At 45.3% G+C, this 22,931-nt stretch overlaps 1 protein-coding gene across 1 annotated transcript in view; it reads left to right on the plus strand.

Moving 5' to 3' along the window:
• Positions 1-1,483: 1,483 nt before the first annotated feature.
• adamts14 (ADAM metallopeptidase with thrombospondin type 1 motif, 14) overlaps positions 1,484-22,931 on the plus strand; it is a gene marked incomplete at both ends in the record, with an annotated part of 42,341 nt that continues 20,893 nt past the window's right edge. The window contains 5 exons of the mRNA XM_084456077.1: positions 1,484-1,562; positions 1,922-2,319; positions 12,303-12,459; positions 15,114-15,310; positions 20,488-20,571. Of these exons, the coding sequence (XP_084312203.1) occupies positions 1,484-1,562; positions 1,922-2,319; positions 12,303-12,459; positions 15,114-15,310; positions 20,488-20,571 (915 nt within the window). The remainder of the gene's footprint in view (positions 1,563-1,921; positions 2,320-12,302; positions 12,460-15,113; positions 15,311-20,487; positions 20,572-22,931) is intronic.

A 22,931-nucleotide genomic window follows, 5' to 3' on the forward strand; every position in this document is an offset into this window, starting at 1 on the left:
TTGGAATGGAGAAAAGAACGGGCAGTCTAGACATTCTTTTAGACCGTCTTGTTCAGGGGGGGGGGGGGGGGGGCGTTTTCAGTCTTGCCTTCAGAAAGAAGCTCCCCTAGTTGTAACTCGGTATGGAGTCATGATTCATCGAGGCCTGGGTTCAGTTTGTACCCCTGCGGGCCAAGGGGTTGGTCACATAAACAGTCATCCAGGAGTCTTAGCAGGCTTCCATTCCACTGGCAGAATCCACAATTTTCACATTTTCAACCCTTTAATGACTGTCTGGAGCTCATTTTACTCCTGATTTTATGGGAACAAATGTAATAGTGACATCTGCAGATTTTAATGATTATTCTGCCTGATCGTTGATTATAAAATATACGTGCAGCTACAGTAGCCTACTCTGAAGTAGCCTACTGGTTGCTGAAGGCACTCTGTCTGAATATGCAGGCCTAAACTAAAAGTTATAGGATGCAATTACATTGGTTGGGGTGTGATGAAACAAGAAAAGAATCAGCAAGAATCGACTGATATCCACCAAATCAGATGTGAAGGTGACGGTGCAACTGGACCACACTATCACCTGAATTCCCTTACCCCTGCCAGTAGGCGCTGCTGCAGTGACTTCAAGTGCAGTAGACTCCTCACATAAATATCCACATAAACTGTATATTTTGTATAGGCTATACGGACCAAAAGATGTGCAGTAGCCGAAATTAGTTATAATTGCATGCACGGGAGAACGTGACAGCTAATATGGAATGGTGAATATCTGGAATAAACATTTTATTTGAAAACCAATTATCAATTTACTTCGAACATCACCTAAATCAAAGTAGAAACGAATGAAAAAGTCCACAATAAGTAATGTCTTCCTACATACATTCTTTCTATGGGACCCTCCGAAAAGAATTCAGAAAGAATTGCTCAGGCAACACACAAAGTAGTAGTTATCATTCCTTGAGTTTGAGTTCGAGGGCATTTTTGTAGGCTACTCTTTGGTGCATAACGGTTCACGACTGGACAGATGTTTCTGGTCTGTGCATTCAAAGTTTAAGGGTCGAGAGAACTGTTTGTTCTGCCTTTTCCTTTTCGTAAACACTAAAGCATCCTCAGAGACACTAGACTCCCGCGGACCGGAAAAAAAGTTATCTGTAGACTTCTCTGAGTCTGAACTCTCCGATTAGCCGGGGAGCTGTCGTCATCAGCAGCCCCGATTTTTTCCCTCTCCTAAATGGATGTGGCTGTCCGGGCTTATGCACAGTTCAACAGAGGCCAAAAGATTGGAACAACTTGTGAATACCCGTCAGTTTGTCGTGTAGGGTAGCGTTCAGAATGCTTGGTGGCTTCGCTGGAGTTCAACATAGAGAGGGTTTCTCATAAACTGTGCGTTCAGGAGGAGGGGACAGTTCAACCAAGTTTACATTAGAAAGGAAACAAACTCAACGCTCGTCTGAAGTGGCAGCTCTTTTACTCCACAATAGACCTCGATATGGATTATATTTATTTATTGATGTACTGTTCAGTCAGTTTGATATTTTTGGACCACAAGCACGCCGCAAAGTCACATGGTAAGTTTTAAAAACCACACAAAAACTTGTCAGGCAACTTCTTTCACTCAGCCGGCGTAGGCTTTCATATTCAAGAGAATTTTCTCTGCTTGATCAAAAGTGATGGTACCACCGATTTGAGCATTTATAACTACCTTAATGAATCATTACGGCCACCCTTTATCGTATCTAGATAACTTATAGTCATACACCGTGTGTGATAGGACAATTCCCCATCACTGAGCAAAATCAATATCTAATTCTTATTTAATTCTTTAATGTATGAATAGCCTACACACATAGTATGCTATTCAATGCATTTGAAGTACCACACGACTGTCCCTTGATGTCTTTTCTTACTGTACTATTTGTTCCATCAGAAAAACTCTCTGGAAAGTTAAGCGAATACGGTCTTATCGTGCCATTCAGCACTGACTCCCATGGCCGGTATATTTCTCACGTGGTCTCAGCTGGAACTGGAAGTAAAGGGGTTTCGCCGCCCGCGGCGGGCAAGAGACGGGTGGCCCGCAGTGCCCCCGAGGCACCATCTGTCACCCCGGCCGGACAGCACTTGTTCTTCAATGTCACCGTGTTTGGGAAAGAATTGCATCTGCGCCTGAGGGCCAACAGGAGGCTGGTTGCACCAGGTGCTTTCGTGGAATGGCAGGAGGATTTCGAGGAAAAGGCCAAGGAGCGTATTCATGGAGACTGTGTTTTTACCGGAGATGTATCGGACATGCCAGAAGCCTCTGTGGCCATCAGTAACTGTGATGGACTGGTAAGTCAACACACTTAGGCTATGGAGCAAGTACATTTATGACCTGCACACTGTACAATGTACTTTGTTTACATTCCAAAAGAGTTCACAGGCTAAAGTTAGTCCATCTCTGTTGTAGGCTATTGGACACAGCTATAGGCTATACAATTCAAACAATGACCGTTGTTGAGAATATTTCTTAAACTGCCTCATGCATAACTCTTTTGCTCCAGCACTTATGTAAGGCCTGTCAAACAGCTGCAGCGTGTCTCCCACCTACAGGGCCTCTCGCATTCTCATCTCACCAACAGGCTGCATATATGCTGTAGCATTACACACACACTACACAAAAGCTCTCTCTCTCTCTCTCTCTCTCTCTCTCTCTCTCTCTCTCTCTCTCTCTCTCTCTCTCTCTCTCTCTCTCTCTCTCTCACACACACACACACTACACAAAAGCTCTCTCTTTCTCTCTCTCTCTCTCCCTCTCTCTCACACACACACACTACACAAAAGCTCTCTCTCTCTCTCTTTCTCACACACACACACACACACACACACTGCACAAAAGCTCTCTCTCTCTCTCTCTCTCTCTCTCTTTTTCTCTCACACACACACACAGACACACACACTGCACAAAAGCTCCCTCTCTCTCTCACACACACACAGACACAGACACACACACACACTGCACAAAAGCTCTCTCTCTCTCTCTCTCTCTCTCTCTCTCTCTCTCTCTCTCTCTCTCTCTCTCTCTATCTCTATCTCTCTCTCTCACTCTACACCCACCCCCCTCTCTGTCACCCTCAGTGAAATCTCATCTACCTGTGGGGATGCATTTGATGTGTAGGATCTTTGAATCGATCTTGTTCTAACTGATCTCTGACAGATGCACGCCCACAGGGCATTTACAGGCTGCAGCTAGACGCTTCCATGCCAGGGATTATATCACCCAGAGACAGACAGCCCTGGCTATATTAGGACCACAGCCCCACATGCCCGCCACTCGGAGTGAACGTGAGGATCCAATACCGCAGTTGATTGCCTGTCCGCACCATTCATTGGGTGACATCATCCCAGGGCTCTAGGTGAATATGTCAACACCTAGATCACACCACCCGGACGGTGGGCCAAAGGCAATCCAGCCCTGTTGATTGCGTTGGTGATAGTCCTGACCCGGGTGTATTAGAGGTCGGAGGTCGCCCGGTAGCGCTCAGTGACCTTGAGAGAATACATGTAGGTACAAACTAGTAATATATTCTGGGTGGTTACAGAGCAGTTTATATTTCTGAAAAAAAAATTGTAAAAGTTTTTATTTTTGGGCGGTGGTGGGGGGGGGGGGTTGATATGTTATAGAGGAATTCTAAGTTGATATTCCATCAAAAACTGAGAAATCTTGTCTGGATCAAACAAAGTCTGCACCTTCATTGCTGATAACTGTCTTGCCTGTTCTCACAGGGACCACAAGCCTGGAACTGTTTGCACAAAATAAGAAGAATTGTCATACATGGAATGTCCATTTGTATGACCACCACCTAGTTAGAGGGCTTTAGACTGAGGCATGAATCACAGTCAATTGTGTCACTTGTCGTTCTAAAAATGTGAGAAAACACACCTGGTTTTACAAATTCTCCTAAACTGCTGAACTCTGTCTGTCTCTGTGTGTTTTGTGCGTGTGTGTGTGTGTGTTTGTGTGTGTGTTTTTGTGTGTGTGTTTGTGTGTGTGTTTGTGTGTGTGTGTGCGTGTGTGTGTATGTACTCGTGTGTGAGCATGCTGTGAGTTGAAGTCGAAGTCTTTGTAGACAGCACCACAGCAAACAACAAAGACATCTTTGCAGTTGTGTAGCTTTTATCTTCGCTATGCACAACAGAGTTTGAATACATAGTTGGCTAACATCAACTACAGTGAGCTTTTCTCAATGTAGCCTTGCTAATGCGAAGAAAAGAATGGACCTCCGCGGTTCAGCAGGAACACAGTGGAGTCACAGAACGACGTGGCATGACACGGAACATATAACTGTCAAGGTGTTCTCAATGGGAAGGAGCTGATTAAAGAACGGCAGAAGAAAAACGCCGCACCACTGACGTTACTGCTCCCAGGTGATTTATTGAGGCAATGTTTAGATCCGGTCTTCATTTCGACCCTCAGGTCTTCATCAGGCGTGAAGCGTGTATCAATAATGTTGTATGATTAAGTCACCTGGAGATATGAACAGCAGTGTGCAGCAGAGTATACCTTCAACTCCAGAACCTGCGGAAAATATCTGGATATGGGTTGAAAAGATTTAGATGCAGGCATGTTCCTCAGCTTTTGTAAAGGAGTTTATTAAGACATGATTGAGGACCAAACAATGTTTATACTGTATGTGCTGAAGCATGAAGCAACAGTTCTGCGGCATTTCACGCTCCTGTAGTCAAGATGGTCGACTGCAGCCCACGATCTGACTAGCTCATTCCAAGCCCTGATTTCCAGTAAGAAAAGGGGAACAGAGATTGATGGGACGAGACACAGATTAATGCTAAAACATACAAATCCAATAGCCATCATGACTGAACCCCCCCCACCTGCGTCCTGAAATCATCCTCTTTTTTTCATGTTCATTTTGTTCAAATTGTAGTCAAGCCCACGTGACTTTGATTCCATACCCCACTATCTCATGTTGTTGTGTTTATTTGGACACGCCAGACCAAATATACCAGCGCTACAAACACTTCATTACACAAGCCTTTATATGAACTTGACTGGCCTGGCCTGACTCTGCTGATCTCTGCAGGATTGTAGATAAGGACCAGTTTCCTTCACTGGCACCCTAGCAATTTGAAATATTTGCAGGCACGTCTCCTCCCTGGAGGCTTAAAGTGAATGGTCCCTTTTGTGACCCGGCGCTAAGCCAGGAGGTTTGACACGGCCGTGGCACAAGTGAAAACAGGGTGTCCTCTCCTTTCAAGAACTCAGCTTGACACAGTCGGGGTAGAATACTGTCCATGTGTTTCATTGAGCCGCAGCCAAGATTAACAGCAGCAAGTCTGAGCTTGCCAGGGTTTTTTTTAGAGAGCATTTAAAGATATACAGACACAGCACCCAGTCACAGTATTTAGTCTGGGACGCTGCGCTTGATGTGCAGGGCCCACGGAGAAGAGGACGCCTGATGAAAGGATTGATGTGAAGTGGGTCCTATCTGCAACGGCTGCATACTCTGTCATTGGTCCCCCTCCTACGTCTGTACCTACACGGTGCCCACCTATTATCTTCAAAAAGATGTTTGATACGAGGCTAGAACACTAGACTATGGCCATGCGTGTCTGATGGAGGGATTTGCTCATGTTCAGACATAAGGTAAAACTTGGCTCCAACCCCCCCTCAAAACCCCCAAATGATCCTCCTGAGCCGTTGTCCTCTTCCTCTTAATACAGATGAGATATCCCACAATCCAGTTTGATGCCTCTATTAAGCTGGAACAATGTGAGATTGGTCCCCAACGACTCCTCTCTGAGAGAGCTGCATGACATCACTGGTAGCGGATGACGTTATCTTGGTCCCCTGCCATGCGCTCGGAGGGTGACAAGATCGCCCGTCCCCGGCACATGACAGGTGGTATGTTCCATGTGCTGACATTTTCTCAAAGGTTTTCCGCCCTTATTCACCGGATTTCCGACGGCTGTGTTTGGCCAGACGGCTTATGAACTGAGCTCAGAGGTTAGACACACAGGGAACGCAATATGAACGAGAGCCCGGGGCGTTTCGTTTTTCTGTGTGAAAATCAGCGAGCCAAATGTCAACGTAATGGCCTGTGATATTTAACTCTGTGAAAGAAGGATTTGTAACCTCATGCTGGATGGCAGCAGCTGTGTGCTATAGATGAACTTCCAGTATTGTTCAGGGGGGGGGGGGGGGGGTGATGGCTATGATGACACCGGGCCGCTCATGTGTTGGGAATCAACACTGATGATGTGTGATCGGATTACATGGGTGGAAACAAGAGTATTGGGATGACTGCGCTCCAGCGCGTGCTATTTATGTGTCCGTCAGTTAAAAAGAGAGACAGCCACCTAGCAACAGCAGCAGAGTAGAGGACCAGACCCGGATGGCTGCCGGCGAGCACTCACACAAGTTGCTGAGCTTTCCATCTCTGGGAGGCAGATACTGTAGGAAATGCCTGTCCAGTTGATTCTATTCTGAAAAGATTTCAAACCACCATTTAGCAGTACTGTATATGAATTATTGTCTTATCCAGAGAGCGTGTGTGTGTGTGTGCAGGTTGGTCAGGGTTCAGATGACAGCCTGGCGTGGTACGGAGGACCAGCCACTGTTGTCACCCCTCTGTCACAGGAGCTCCAGATCTCACACAGTGATTTCATTTGGTTTTTGTGATATCTGTAAATCATACTAATACCAACAAAATATTTACACACACACACATCTGCGCACACACACATACACACCTGCGCAAACAAACACACACACATGCACACACACAGGCAGCTACACTACATCATGGCTGTGATAATCATGTCTCTGTGTGATCCTCAAAAACAAAGCTCTGTCCTTTTCCTACAATTTTCATTATGGTAAATGGTAAATGGACTGCACCTCTATAGTTTTATAGAGATTATGAGATTCTTATCTACTTTTGATGTTAATGATCAAAGACTTCGGTTTCTCAGGCGCTCATGCTTTCATGAATCCCTTAAGAGCTTTCTCTCCCCAAATCGTAGCGTAATCTATCATTTCAATCTGATAATGTTCTGTAACAAGCTAATTTCTGTAGTCTGCTTCTTCCCATCTTTGATATTTGTCCCTTCAGGTTGAATACCAGTCATTTTATGCCCAATTTTCACGGTATAATCCTCATGCTAATCCTCAGCTATGCATGCCCTTTCTGGTACACCACTGTGAGAGGTGAGGGCTGATGGAAAGGAATCAGCTAATCCCCTACTCAGAGGACCTGTCTCCCTCTGTTGTTTCAACCTTTAACCCCTGCTGAGTCAGCACAGCTCTGACCCTCATCCAGGTCCACCCACCCCCCCTCCGGTTAATATGGGGGCTTTATCACACCACCATATTTGATCATGGAAAAGGAAGCACATGACGTGTGTGTGTTTGGACCTTACTTTAGATCTGGGAATGAGACATTCACTGTGTGTCTAAACTGTATAAACAATGCAATGTTTGCAGTTGAAGTAAATGGCAGTTTGTTTTGATTTCAGCCTTATGTCCGGTTGTAGCGGTAAACAATGACAGGTTTCTGACTCCTCTCCCCAGTGGAGATCAAATAAAAGTGCACGCCTCTGACAGAAATTACACGTTTTCCAAACAATCTGCCACAAATTGCAGGTTAAGCTCTGAGAATGACAGTAGGCTACAGACATTGATTTTCCTTCGCATTGTAGTTCCGGCATTCTTAGCCTGGGGATGGGTTGTGTCTTTCATTTTTAGATTTTTGCTTCCCACGTTTTTAAAAAGGCTTCAGGGAAGTGTGAATCCACTTAAACCGAGACAGTTTCAACACCTTCGACAACACCATTCCAGTGTATGGAGTCCATTCACATTCAGTATCCTCTATCTTGTAGTTAGAAACAGTATAGGGAGGAAGATGGGCCTGCAGTTTGTCATGGCCACCTACAGTAAATAGACCTCAAATCCCCACAGGCAGCCATATACTTGATCTTCCTACTGTAACGTTAGGCCCAACTCATAAGGTAATTGCTCCAGCACCTCCTGGCAGCCGAACACCATACACTAGTGTGTATTACATTGGTAGTGGATGAGGTGAGCTGCGCCTCTGCTGTGTGCTGGCAGCTGAGCTTCATCCAGATTGTTGGGCCGGGGAGGTGAACTGCCCCCCCTCCCCGACCACTCCCAATCATCCCCTCATCTCTCAGCGCTTTGAGCATCTGGAAAGAAGCTATATAAAAACTGTATTATTATTAGGATTAATCCAGACAAGGGCGCTAGGCCGTCCCTAGAATGTGTGGCTGATCAGAGTGAGGACTGTGCAATGACCTGGAAGAGGAACTGCTACTTCGCAAGACTCTAAGAAGAATGTCCCTTGAATTGCAGAAATATCAACCTTCAAAGTCTGTAGTGTTGGTGTGTGGAATTTAGTGTAGCGGTGAGCTTAAGGATGAGGTATATTTGCTTTTTTTTGTAAGAGGTCAGTGGCTCTGAGGATGTGCTGTGCTTTGCACATGGGCTGCATTCAGCGCTGCATCCGTGAGAGCTTTCATCCGTGAGTGCTTAGCAGTGATATAGTATTCATTTCACTACGACAATGACGCAACGTTTATTTTGATCCTTGGCTATCATGGGAGGTGGAGTGCACCTACCCTCTGCTGACCTGCGCTCAGCAGAGTGTGACATGAGAACATGTAGCTACTTGCTTGTGACCCTTAATAGAGGCTGTTTCCCCATCGACAAACGGCCAATTTACTGCTGACCTGTATTCCACAAAAAATGCTTTTGTTGTTAGTATGCACGGCACACTGTATTTAATGCTGGTAAACACTCGAGAGAGGTCAGATGCTTGGCGGTGAAGAGATGTTTAACATGTAATTAACATAAGTCTTGTTAGTTGAGGAGATCATGTGGCTTCAACAGGGTTGGTTCAACAGTTGAACAGTGTATGCCTTATTCTAACCTGGATTTCAACCAATGACAGGGGTCTTAGATTCTAAACAAATGTGGATGCCAATGTGATGTGTGTGTCCAGGGGGGGTTAGAAGCTGAGGTGAGGCCCAGCCCCAGACGCTGACTTTCTCCTCAGAAGCCTCAGTGGGGGCTCCCAGACGTGTGGCTCCTGCCCTGGTGTAGACGACCATACGTCCTCCTCGGACAGTTCACTCTCCAACCTCTGGTGAAAGGGATGGCCACAAAGGAAGCATTTTGGCTTCCTGGTCTTGAAATGGATGGATTCCTCCACTAAGCAACATCTCTTTCTCTGTGTGAGATGCACACCCTTCAATTCATGGTTTCGTTATTTTAAGTCAGGGGGAAAAGATGCTTAGCATTTTTTAGGTGACTAGTGCAGGTGCACGTTGGGGGCTCGTGCACGTTCTGCAGAAGACGGGTTGTCTGACATACAATAATAAGAATGGTGTGATGTGTAATGGAGTACATGAAAATGATGGCGTTGCCCCCTTAAGAGGGTTGAGATAGACATAGTCTTATTTTAAAGGCAATTATAACTGGAGGGTCCATCACGCCACCCCACGGTCGGCGCTCCAGAAGAGAGATCCAGCCACCCGACTCTCTCTCACAAGCCTGCGCCCGCGACTCTGACACCAGACGGGGTCGCTGTAGAGCGGTGGATCCTCGCGCCAAAAATAAACTAACCACCCTTGGTATCGGCGGCACAATATGCCCCTCCCCTGTGGGATCCGGACAATTTTCGGATCCGACGAACCCTGGTCCCCCGTGGGCAGCTGCACCGGACCCCGACGCTTAAACCGCTACACCACCACGGATCCTTTTAGCTGATATTTTCTGACTGGGATTGAAATAAAAAATATTTTTGTGTCATTATGAGACTGTGGTGGGATATAAAGCTAGTTACTATATGTGCCTGGCTGGAGATATTGGCCCCCAAATCATTTTACAACTTGTTTTGTTTACTCCTGTGAATAAGTAGGCTACAGTACATAACAACCGTTCGAGGACACCGCACGGGTAGCCTAACACCGCATGGGCAGCCCAAGATAGAAAGGCTTGCCATCCAATTTAGCTTCACTTTCCCATTTAGATTTGTGGAACTGGAAATATACATAGCTGTGTTTTCTTTTTCACAAGTATAATGATGGCCTTTTTTATTTTTAAGAAAGGGCATGGGAGTATGAGAAATGTTGCCTGAATACCTTTACCTTACTGAGGTCATGTCAAGTACAATCTATAAAGGGATTTGGTTTGGTAAAATATAGAGAATAGCTCAATTTAACTTAGATTAGTACATTTTAAAGAATGTATCTACATATCTTATTCTATCTTTTTGATGACTGATTTGAGAAAACTGAACCTGATCCATCTATACCCCCATCCATAAAACAGTAGATCTGTGACTAAACATTCTTTGCCACAGTCTACGTCTTATCCATTACATTACAGTCATTTAGCAGACGCTTTTATCCAAAGCAACTAACAATAATTGCATTTAACATAGGAAAAGCCAATGTACTACTACTTGCCAGAACTCACAAGTGCATCTCCTTTCTAAAACAAGTGACTAAGAGTTAATCTACTGTAGTGCTGAAGGCAAAGTGCAAGAATAGCAATCTAAAATACAACAGGTAGAATCTCTCTCTCCTTCTTCATCAAACCTCTCTCTCCTTCATCATCAAAACAGCTGAAGTGGGGATCATATTGAAAAGGATTAGACTCAGTCTGAATATTGAAGTTCTGAGGGGGGCTTCAGTCTGAATATTGAAGTTCTGAGGGGGGCTTCAGTCTGAATATTGAGCTGGGAGAGGGGCCTTCAGTCTGGATATTGAGCTGGGAGAGGGGCCTTCAGTCATGTAGAGATGATTGTGCCAGCTGTTTGTCACTCCCTTATTATAGATGCCGTTGTTTGAACAGGTTGAACAGATCCTCTCTAAACAGCCTATTTTATGTACTGTACACACAAACGTTTAAATCCAATATTCTCAGTGAACTGACCTTCAACTGAATGAAGTTATGCTGTTTAATACAGACAAGTGATTAAACACGTGTTTACCTTGCTATGACGTCAAAACAGCTGCTGGTAAAAGGGTCTATACAGAACAGGCATGAAGTCAGTCAGTAAATAGGTTGGAAAGTGAACATGTTTGGTCCCTTCACTGTTTCGCCCACTGGAACAATTGTGGTTCTGTTGATTCACTTTGTTTGCGTGGTTTGAGTTAGTTGAGAAAAATTGAACTTTTAAAGCACCAGCGCAGGTGTGAGCCAATTAAATCTCATTATGCAAATATCCCGAGAGAGTGGAGTGGGTGCAGGTGGGACATCCACTCCGGGTGACAGTGGCTGTTATCGCTCTGACCATGGTGCCAGCAAAGACTCCTCCAGATGTCATGTATGCCACCATCACGCCTTAACGTGTGAATCGGGTGTTAGAGGCTCAAGCTTAGACGTAATGAGGATCTCTCAATAGCACTATTCCAGATTCATTATGCCCAGAATGCCCTTTGAACATTGCAGTCTAGAAGGAACAAGCATCTGTTTCGTTCTGTTGGAACGAAAAACAGCGCGAATGAAACCCACTGGACACTAGACTACTTATGGTAAATGGACTGCACTTATATAGCGCTTTAATGAAGGCCTCTCATTCACCCATTCACACACACATACACACCAATAGCAGCAGCTGCCATGCAAGGTGCTACTCTGCTCATTGGGAGCAATTTGGAGTTTAGTGTTTTGCCCAAGGACACTTCGACATGTCATCAGCCGGGATTCAAACCGCCAACCCTACGATGATTGGACGACCCGCTCTACCTCCTGAGCTACAGCTGCCCCTGTATCATACTGCTCTGAATCCTTTGATTTAGCTGCAAACGGTCGGACATTTCACAAAACGCAGGACCAGCATAACACTGCATCTGCTTTGCGTTGCCACGACGCAAGCAAAAAAAAAAAATGACTGGTGCACATTGTGTCTTCACCAGGCAATTGAGGAGAGCCATTTGTGCGGTTTTCTGGATTTCCAGAATTGAAAGAAAGTGCTCATGGCCACCTTCTACTTTTCACATACAGCTCCGGGAGTTAAATACTATGCACATAAAATGACTTAAAAACGTCATATATTCTATATTATATGAGGAAAATATTAAATTTCCATTCCCACTCATTACCACAAAGGAACATGCATCATGGGAGCGGGACGACATGTTTACTGTGCACTTGTACATCCTTCCTCAGCTTCAGACAGTTACTACATCTTACAATTGATTAAGAGCTTTGTAATTACAGGCTCCGCTACAATTACAGGCATTATGGAGGAAGAGAAGTGGACTGATTTGGAGACCTCTTTTTTTTCCAGGCAGGCCTGATCCGTACTGATAATGGTGAGTTTTTCATCGAGCCCCTCGAGAAGGGCCAGCAGGATGTGGAAGTGAAGGGGCGTGTCCATGTGGTCTACCGCAGATCGGCCATCAAAAGGGAACCGGGCCACAGACGGGAGGACCTCCCCAACGAAGGTAGGCCAGGCCAGGAGCATGACGCCAGTAGAAACAGGAGGAGTATGGTGCGTGTGTGTGTGGTGTGTGTGTGCGCGTGTGTGTGTGTGTGTATGTGTACATGTCTGTAAGTGTCTGTGTGTGTTGTGTGCATTCGTGAGTGCCTGTGAATGTGGATGCAAGTATGCACGTGTGTTTTGGGTCGCGTGTGTGAGTGTGCTTGTGTCCCTGGGGTAGGGTGGGGGTGGGTTGGGGGGGGGGTCAGTAAGGAGAGTGGGAGTTGTGCTCAGAGATCTTGTGTTTGTGTGGGTAATTACAGTTCTGCCCTCCTCCGGGCTGCTGCTCCGTACGGATACTGACCCCCTCCCCTCCATCCTCCCGCAGACTCAATTCAACCTGACTCCCTCCAGAATAACAGCCAGACACAGCAGACACACTGTTCACTGCAGCTGCTAAAATGAGGAATTCAGGGATCATGTGGTAGAAGTGGGCTGGGAGGGGGGGTCCTTCTCTTTACAGTAAAAGTGGCCCAACTGAATCATGAATTCTTTTTTTTATTCCCCCCTGTAACAATAGCTTGAGCATCTGGTGCTTGACTCTCACTATTATAGATGCAATTAATTCACTGTGCAGTTCCTCTGACTGTATGGGCCCATTCAATGTGCTTCCCAGCTCTCCAGCTACAGTGTTCAGACCGTGGTCCTGTACCTGGTTAAAGTGACCTTCACATTGTTTCCAAAGTGATTTTCCGTTCTTTTTCTATTACTACTGTATATATGCAATACATTCACCTCGCAGCTTCTGACATTTAGTCAGCAGAGAGGCTGAGATGTCCACGAAAAGAATAGGAATAGTACAGTATGAAACAGTCGTACTCTGAATGTATATAACTCTTCCCCCACAATCCATAGAGTCTGAGGCTTATTAGACCCTTTATTAGAGCAGGAAGTGTGATCCCTGTAGCCAGCTAGCCGGGGAGGGGACCAGAGCGTCACTCATATGGCACTGTAGGCTACCGACCCCGTTCCCCTGGGCTCCCTCGACTTTCATAATGCATCATATTTTAAACTGTTCTTAATTTGTATTCTCTATTCTATTCTTTTAAATCTGTTCTAATTGTGTGTACATGATTTATGTTTTTATCCATCTAAAGCACTATGTGCTAAATTGATTTGTATGAATGGTGCTATAGAAATAAAATGACATTGACATTGCCATAGAGGTGAATGTGATGATGGTCTACCTCAGCATGAGATCGCACTCACACTTCCCACTTCCCACCAGACAAGTGATGTGTGCTTCAAAATACAGTTATATTGAAGTGTTAGCTGATACCATGTTTGGCTGTCCTACGGTATGTCAATGCACATAGTCTTCCTTGTTGTATAGTCACTGTATATGCATTCATTCATTCATTCATTCATTCATTCATTCATTCATTCATATTCCATCAGTTACACCAAACTGGTGAAATGTACTCCAATACAATACAACTGCAGTATTTCAGTATTCAGCTATTTTCAGCCTATTACATTTCTACCCATATTTACTGTCAAGGGCAGCCATATATTTATCTGTCAAATTCCTTTTGAATTACTTTGGCACACGATGCCCCCCCCCCCGGTCTGTTATAGCACATTGTTACAGAAGCCCTGGCTTGTTTCACTTCTATTTGCATGCACTACACGCAGGGTACTACCGTCCCGGAACAGTGACTGTACACGCCGTATTCTGATAGCTGCAATCCGCCTGCCTCCTCTCCTGGCCTAGTGCCACAGGTCTGCAGGGTTCACAGTATTAACAGAGAGATTCCCAGCAATCATAATGGAATGCGATAATTCACACCCTATAGCAAATTCCATGCTTTTATAACTCTAGACTGTTTTTATATGGCAGATACAGTACATTCCTCTTGTCAACAGCAGCGCTGACATTCAGAGCACTGTCATTGCTACCACTCTGTTCCAGCCTACATTTCCTGTCTTTTTAATTGTAGGCTCACAAGTTAGCATTGTGTCCTGTGTTCATTTTATGGGATCATGTAAAGCTGTCAACAAGTTTTGACTGTGGTCCAAAACATTGGGCAATCACAGCATTAGGTAATCACTGTGATCATGGAACTAGTTTGAGCCAGCTAACATTTATTAGTTTTGAAATTGAGCATTGGTGGTAACAATCACATCTACACAGTCTCAATTTCCGTTGCTCTTACTGGTGTTAATAAGCCACTGAAAGGATACTTTGGAGTGTGATAGGGGATAGCTATTCTAGGGATAGATGTGCGTCAGATATGACGAGTGACTGTAATGCGTGTGCCGTAGTCATAGTGACAGACTGGCAGAAGTAATGATATATTGTAGACTTTCTACTTAATGAGAAGGGGTGTGTCTAGTGCGCTGCGCAGCCCTGAACCTCACACAGACCATTTCAGTTTTGTGAGATATAGCGCTGGAAGCTAAAATGGCAGGTTGTGAACATGCGACGTTGTGCTCTAAGTGTGAGGAGCCCAGATCAAACCCACCCAGGGGCCAGTGAAGGTGGGAGAGGTCTCGCTGAGTGGCGCAGTGACAGCTGTTTCATATTGACTGCACTCACTTGTGACTTAAGGGCACAGGTGTGTCCGGTTTAATTAGCGTACGTCCCGTACGTCTCTGTGTGCTCGTGTTTCATTCCAGTGACAGACTTCAGAATAGCGGACCTTCCCGGCGCCGTGGACCTGGTAGAACACAAGCTGGTGGATTCCGAGCGCAAACGCCGGCACGCCAAGAAAGACGACTACAACATCGAGGTGCTGTTGGCCGTGGACGACTCCGTGGTGCGCTTCCATGGCAAGGAGCACGTGCAGAACTATGTCCTCACTCTCATGAACATAGTAAGTCAACCTGAAGTGCCTCGCTGTTGTACAGTACTGGCTACACCCAGCCCAAATCCATGTACACACGCCTACAGACAAACCATTTTGTCACCAAGTCACGTTTACATGTAGAGGTGTGTAACTGTTTCGTAATCTCAGCGTCTTCTGACTTTCACATCAGAAGAGGGTTAAATGCATGGAACTACATAGAAGACGTTTTGTACTTGCAAGTGATGTATATCATCACGCAAAATATTATTAGGATGGTCAAATCCTGGACATACATGTATATGGTTATTCGTCTATGGGCCTATACTCACCTCGCAACCAAAACACAGAGCTGAGCTTTTGCCCTTGGTAACGCCGCAGTGTGTGACAGTTGTGTCTGTGTGGTAAGCGAGCGCTTGCGAGGTCAACTGAACCCGTGCTGCCGATGCAGACGGCGTCGCTCCCCAACACAGCGCCGCCGCTGGGCAGAGCGATCAGAGATGTTGAGCCTGATCACCTCTGACTGGTATGGATTTACCCCCAGGGCCCTGGCCTAGTTGTGGCTGCCCCCCCCCCCCACACACACACACACACACCCTCACATCGGACGTTGCCACATATCTCCCTCCCACTGACCCTTCTCCGTCGTTTCTCTGCTTGTTTATGGATTACCAGCGCGAGTAAAACTCAAACGCTGGGGCTTGTTCATTACGGGTTCCACCAGCTCCTACCACCCTAATCTGCTTACCGGAGCCCAAATCCCCCCCCCCCCCTCCCTCAAGTCAGATTTTCACAGGCCGCTGGTTTCACTCTGTAACAGTTACCATTTGGGCCCGGCATGGTGGTCTGATTAGCTGCTCCAAGGCCAATTATGGAGTCGACTGGGGAGCGGATAGGATAGGGCAGGGTGCGGCCTGGAGCCAGGCGGCGTGGAGAACTCTCACAGGTCTGCTGGCTGGAACCGCCGCAGCTGAAGACCACCAGCCCCCCCCCCACCCCCCCCCCAGCGCGCATTAGTTCATTCATATATTCTGGAATGGCTCGCCACAATTACACCAACGTCTCTTTTTCGGTGTTGATTGTGACAACGAGGGCCAGCAGAAAGTGTGTTCTATGGTTTGCAGTACTTAACTTGGACCATAATTGAGAGTTAATATCCCACTAATATTTCACTGATTGTCGCTGGACTGGGGCTATGGATCAAAAGCTTGACAGTACTTGATATCTTCTGTACCAATTAACAGGAAGTACGGACTACATTGTACAGGAGGAAAGCTTTGCTCCCTGCAGTCTTGTCTGAGAGGTGTAGTTTAAACAAATGAGATGAAAACCCTTTAGCTCCGCTGGTAAGCCAGTAGGCTGGCTGTGTCTGAAAGAGCTCTACCCATTCAAATCCCCCAGAATCCCTTTCCAGGGTTGGAGAATGTGTAGTACCACCTGGAGAAACTCTCCCCGAGGGATTGATTACTGAACATCCTGCCTGCACAAAGCCAGGGAGACTGCCGAGGTGCCTGCCGCACAATGGCCGTGTTGTTTGAGAGCGGACCGGGTTTTGTCCACGTTGATGTGATGCTGTACACAAGCCAGGGACACCTAACGCCTCCAGGCCACAGCTGCTACGCTCATTTTCATACAAAACAGTCAAATTCCGAGGCTGTGTGCGCCGCCACAGGGGTAATTATCTCTAGGGCAACGAGGTTTTGGAGGAGCCTCACTTCAAGTGCTTTTACCTGTCAGACGTTAGGAGAGTTTAAGTTCTGTACATTATATTTTAAAACTGTCTGAGGGTGGGGGGGGGGGGGTTGTAAGTCTGTAAACCTCCACAGCAGTACACACAAAGAAAGTGTAATGATATCACTACACTGAAGAACTTTTATGATGTAAAGTTCAGAGAATAGCTCTCGGACTATTTTAATTCTGTCCTCGTTTTTCAACAGCTGCTCTGTTTAAGGTCCAACATAAACCCTGTTTATATAGGTCAGCATCAAACAAACTCAGTCTGGGAATTTGAGCACATAACACTAGTCTAGAAAAACCTGGAGTCGTTTGAGTACATTTAATTGGGTTTAATACAGCGTTATGAATGTGATTATACACCCTCCACCCAGATCCATTTCCTGGTCAGTATCACAGCTCTTGTCATGCATGGTCGTGGTTTCTAAACAAAGGACTCCTCAACTTCCAGAGGGTTTTGTATTTCTCTGGTATTTTAATGAGCAGCTCTCGGACGTTTTGCTTATCATATGTCAAGTTGCTGAACATCTCTTGCCTTCAGGAATATAGGAGTGTGTGTGCAAATGAGGGAAAGGGGTGTCTGCGTCCTGGGAAGATGGAGCACCGGACCACCTGTTGGGTCAGGTTGGCATTTAGTCAGTCAGACTATTTACAATAATGAACACCACCATACCAACGTAGGAGACCAGCGAGGAGTCATCAGCACATGCCTTTATCCTTAGGACCTGGTGTGTTTAGCTTATCGACATGGATGACAGACAGACAGACAGACAGACAGACAGACAGACAGACAGACAGACAGACAGACAGACAGACAGACAGACAGACAGATAGATAGATAGATAGATAGATAGATAGATAGATAGATAGATAAACAGATAGATAAATAGATATACAATGAATAATTAATAGATACATTAATTGCTGTGTTACAGCAGTAAAGACAACAAAAAGGTTCAATCAGGGACTAATTTACAGTAAGTACACAGAATATGCAGAATACACAAAAATATATATATTTTATATATAAGCTCAAGCTGTATAAGAGTGCAATGCCTATGGTGTCAGTCAAATCAAATAAGGTCCCTGTTATAATCATAGGCCATCACATTGTACTACTGCTAACAGACTGCGTGACCTCAGGGCTGGGGTAAACCGGAGAGCAATTGATTGACGCAAATCAATCCATGTCCTCAGGCGAGGGGCAGTGCGGTCTGTTGCTGAGTGTGGAATGAACAGGCTTTGATTTGCTCTGTAAGCTTTCAGACAGAGCCAGAATAGCATCCATTTGCATCTCGATTTTTGTCATCAGTCTAGCATAACATTATAGCATATCCTTCATGAAATGCACTTTGTTCAGAGAAATGAAAACGATGCATACTGAAACGCCTACCGTCTGGTAATGTTAGCCACCGTGCTCAGTAAATGTGCGGCCGCACATACGATGCTTAGCTTGTCCTTAAAAGGCTGATTGTGTGGAGTGGATGTTTTCCCCGTAAAGACAGGTTTAGAAGAAGTCATGTGGAGAAATGTGAGGGTGTATTGTGAAACTAAATGACTCTCATGTTTGCCAGCCAACTTGGGCATGTTGATAATCGTGATCCATAACTATAGCACATGTGTTTCTGTCTCAATGACATGTTGCTTTATGGAAAAAGTCTGTCTCACCCCTGCCTCTCTTCTCCCAACGACATTTACAAACCGCTAATTGAAGCTGTTGATTGACCAAATAGCACCCGGGAGTGTTGACATGCAGGGATCATTTGGTTGAGGATTGAAACATAGTGGTGATGTGAATTTGACCGGGAGTTTGATGGGGATTCCAGGCCGGCCTTACCCATTAGGTATGCACATTCCAGAAGCTCATTATGAAGCCAAATGGCAGTCATCACATTTCTAGGTCAGACTTCTCAGTCATTGCATAATAACGCTGGTGACATTGGATGCCCGCCAGTGTCTTCACAAGGTATCACACATGATTGGATTGAATCACAATTTGTAGGGGAAGAGAAAACCAGCCCCTATGGCTAAAAAAGGCCGGTTCGCAGCGTTATTTACACTTCACAACCTATCCCAGTAGAGAGGAACCCCAGCCAAGTGGACACAAGCTGGCGTGCACCGTTCACCGTTCAGGACAGCACGCTGGAACGCCTGTCTTGTCAAGTCCTAGGGAAGATCACAGTACCAGGAACAAGCATTCAGTGCACTCGTCATGTTTTGACAGAACTTTTGACGCGGTCAACAGCACACTGAATGTGTCGCCTGTCATTTGAAGGCCAGCATTGCTGCCGCGATTAAGAGCCAGTCTACAGTTAGTAAGTGTCTGTGGTGAGGTCTCCCTGTCAGACAACCGACAATTACCCTCAACAGCCGTCTGACATGATGAGTTTGCCATCACTACAGTTCAGAGCACAGCGTGGTGAATTATTAGACACTTGTATTTTTTTATGGCCTCCCTGGCTGCATCCAGCTGTGTGTGCAGGATTCTGCCAAGCCTCTCCTCTCCTCTCTTCTCCTCTCTTCTCTTCTCTTCTCTTCTCTTCTCTTCTCTTCTCTTCTCTTCTCTTCTCTTCTCTTCTCTTCTCTTCTCTTCTCTTCTCTTCTCTTCTCTTCTCCTCTCCTCTCCTCTCTTCTCTTCTCTTCTCTTCTCTTCTCTTCTCTTCTCTTCTCTTCTCCTCTCCTCTCCTACTCATCTGGTCCTCAATGTCTCACTGCACCTTTCCTCACCCATCCATGCTCTCCCAACCACCTGGAGCATTTGGGTCTCAATGCCCTTTAACCCCTTTCAAATAACCCCCAAACAAAGAATAGAGTCTCCGTTTAAGGCATTTGTTTGCTCAGGGGCAAACACATACCTAATGTAGGCTACTGTCTCCATGTTTGCATGTTCCCTAGTATTAGGTTTAATTTGCTGTTTTAAGCTGTTATTGTTGGAGTTTGATGAAGGAGCCCAGTGGAAGGGAGCAGTTTGGATGTTATGCATGGCTGAATGGCGTGTATACGTAGGTATACAGCGGAATACAGCGGTATACCCACTTCTTAATCAACACACGCACTTCTTTCTCCCACCACTGATGTAAAAACAGAATATTTGCTGGTATAGTATACCCACTTCTTCAGTCACCGCAACACCACTACATAGGGCTGAACAATTAATTGAAATGTTGGCCAAGTGCAATATCCAAATCACAGAAGCTGCAATTTTGGTTAGGGTAAAATATGTGACAAAACACCATTATAAATAAAGAACTGCAGTGCTGCAGATATGCACTGGCCTACAAATCTCGTTCTCCAGATGTAAAAAGAAAAAACATATTTCTTTGGTACAGAAACCAACAAATGACACATCATCATGATTTTTTTTTTGTTTTGTTTGTTTTTTTCCTTTCCTTACCTCCCCTGACAGAGCTTGGAGCCACGCTCGTGTCACACTTCACTACCTTGATGGACGTTGTTTATCTTGTGTCACCCAGGTGGATGAGATCTATCACGATGAGTCCCTGGGAACCAACATCAACATTGTCCTCGTCAGAATGATCATGGTCGGGTATAGGCAGGTAAGAGTTGAACCTTCTCACTGGTTGAATGCATACTGAAGCAGGGAACTCCCAGTGTTGGGGGGAGCCAGTGTCAGCCAACATCTTTGGAAGGCTTTTTACATTTATCTTTGTCCAGTGAGTGATCATTTTATTGCTTTATAGATGGTTTCAATCCAATGTATAGCTTTGCGAAACTGAAACATGACCAAAACACAATCATTAGGTTGTTTACGTAACATACAGCAACATACTGGCCTCATGTCAAAATGAATTGTGATTGGATTATTGTCTTTGCATAATTATTTCACAATTCATACATCTCATTACAAACACTCCTTTCTCATCGAACATTTATTTCCTTATTTTATGTATTTGCCATCCAGCTGCTGCTCTCTGTCACAGCGTTAGACCCAGTCATTTGCTGGTCGGGCCATATGAGCAGTACTCATACAGTGTTGTGATGCTGCTTCCTCCACGTCGCAGTGCCTTTTAATCTGCACAACTGGCTACTGCTTATTCCTGACAAAGCACATTTCATCTGGCTTCTGCCCTCGGCCTGTTTGCCAAAGCAGAGACAGTGTTTACATAGACCTGATTAGATGAGCTCAAACACGGCAAACACGTCTCCACTGCCACTCAGCAGAGAGAGAGAGAAAGAAGAGGATGTTTCGACAACTTAATTGGAGTCCACCTGTGGTAAATTCAATTGATTGGACATGATTGGGGATTGCAAACATCTGCCTTTATAAGATCCCACATTTGACAGTGCATGTCAGAGCAAACTCCAAGCCATGGGGTCAAAGGAATTATCTGCAGACCTCAGAAACAGGATTGTGTCAAGGCATAGATCTGGGGAAGGGTATAGAGAAATGTCTGCAGCTTTACAGGTCCCAATGAGCACAGTAACCACCATCATTCGTAAATGGAAGAAGTTTGGAACCACCAAGACTCTTCCTAGACCTGGCCGCCCAGCCAAACCGAGCAATCAGGGAAGACGGGATTTGGCCAGGGAGGTGAGCAAGACCCCGAGGGTCACTCTGACAGAGCTCCAGCGTATCCTTGTGGAGATGGGAGAACCTTTCAGAAGATCAACCATCCAGGCAGCACTCCACCAATCAGGCCTTTATGGTAGAGTAGCCAGACGGAAGCCCCTCCTTAGTAAACGGCACATGACAACCCACTTGGAGTTTGACAAAAGGCACCTAGAGGACTCTCAAACCATGAGAATCAAGATTCTTTGGTCTGATTAAACTTTTTGATGTGAATATAAAGCGTCATGCCTGGAGGAAATCAGGCAGCGCTCATCAACGGGCTAAAACCATCCCTACAGTGAAGCATGGCGGTGGCAGCATTATGATGTGGGGATGCTTTTCAGCAGTGGGAATGGGGCAACTAGTCCTGATGGAGGGAAAGATGAATGCAGCTAAGTACACAAAGATCCTTGAAGAAAACCTTCTCTAGACGTCAGACTGGGGCAAAGGTTTACCTTCCAACATGACAGTGACCTGAAGCACTCATCCGAGAACAAAGGAGTGGCTTCGGAGAAAGTCTGTGAATGTTCTTGAGTGGCCCAGCCAGAGCCCAGACCTGAATCCAATTGAACATCTGTGGAAAGAGCTGAAAATGGCTATGTACCGACGCTCCCCATCCAACCTGACAGAGCTTGCAAGGATATGTCAAGAGGAAAGGGCAAACATCTCCAGAAACATCTGTGCCAAGCTCAAAGCTTCTTTCCCAAGATGCCTTGAAGCTGTAATTGCTGCCAAAGTAGCGATTACAGTATTAGGCTAAGGGTGTGTACAGATATGTAACCCCTAAATAACCTATTTTTGTCAGTAAAATAAAATTGTATATTTTCTAAAAAATGGTTTTCAATTTGTCATTATTGGCTATTGTGTGTACTGTAGATGTTTGAAAATGAACTCAATCCATTTTAGAATAAGTCTGTAACGTAATAAAACATGGAGAAGGTAAAAGGTGTGTGCAGACTTTCCGGCTTGACGATACGATAGATAGATAGAGATGGGGGGTGGATGAGAGGCACAGAGATTGTTAGTCTTTCTACCCAGACTCTATCTTCTATTTTCTTTACATCTACAGTACCTTCGCTCTTATCATGTGATTCATGGGCATGTTCAATGTTTCATTCTCAATTATGAGTATGTGAACAAAATACAGATCTGCTGTTTGCAGATCTACCAAGGGACAGTATTACTACTCATAATAGAGGAACCATATTATGTCTCTATTTCTAGTTGAATCACGCCTCTCTGCGGTTAATCATTAATGGTGACCATCCAGGTGAATTTGAATAAAAACACACATGGTCCGATGCAGGCTAGTCTGGCCTTGCTAGTCTGGCCCTGTTGGTATTAATT

This window comes from Borostomias antarcticus (assembly GCF_949987555.1).
Source record: "Borostomias antarcticus genome assembly, chromosome: 22".
Classification (NCBI taxonomy): Eukaryota; Metazoa; Chordata; class Actinopteri; order Stomiiformes; family Stomiidae; genus Borostomias; species Borostomias antarcticus.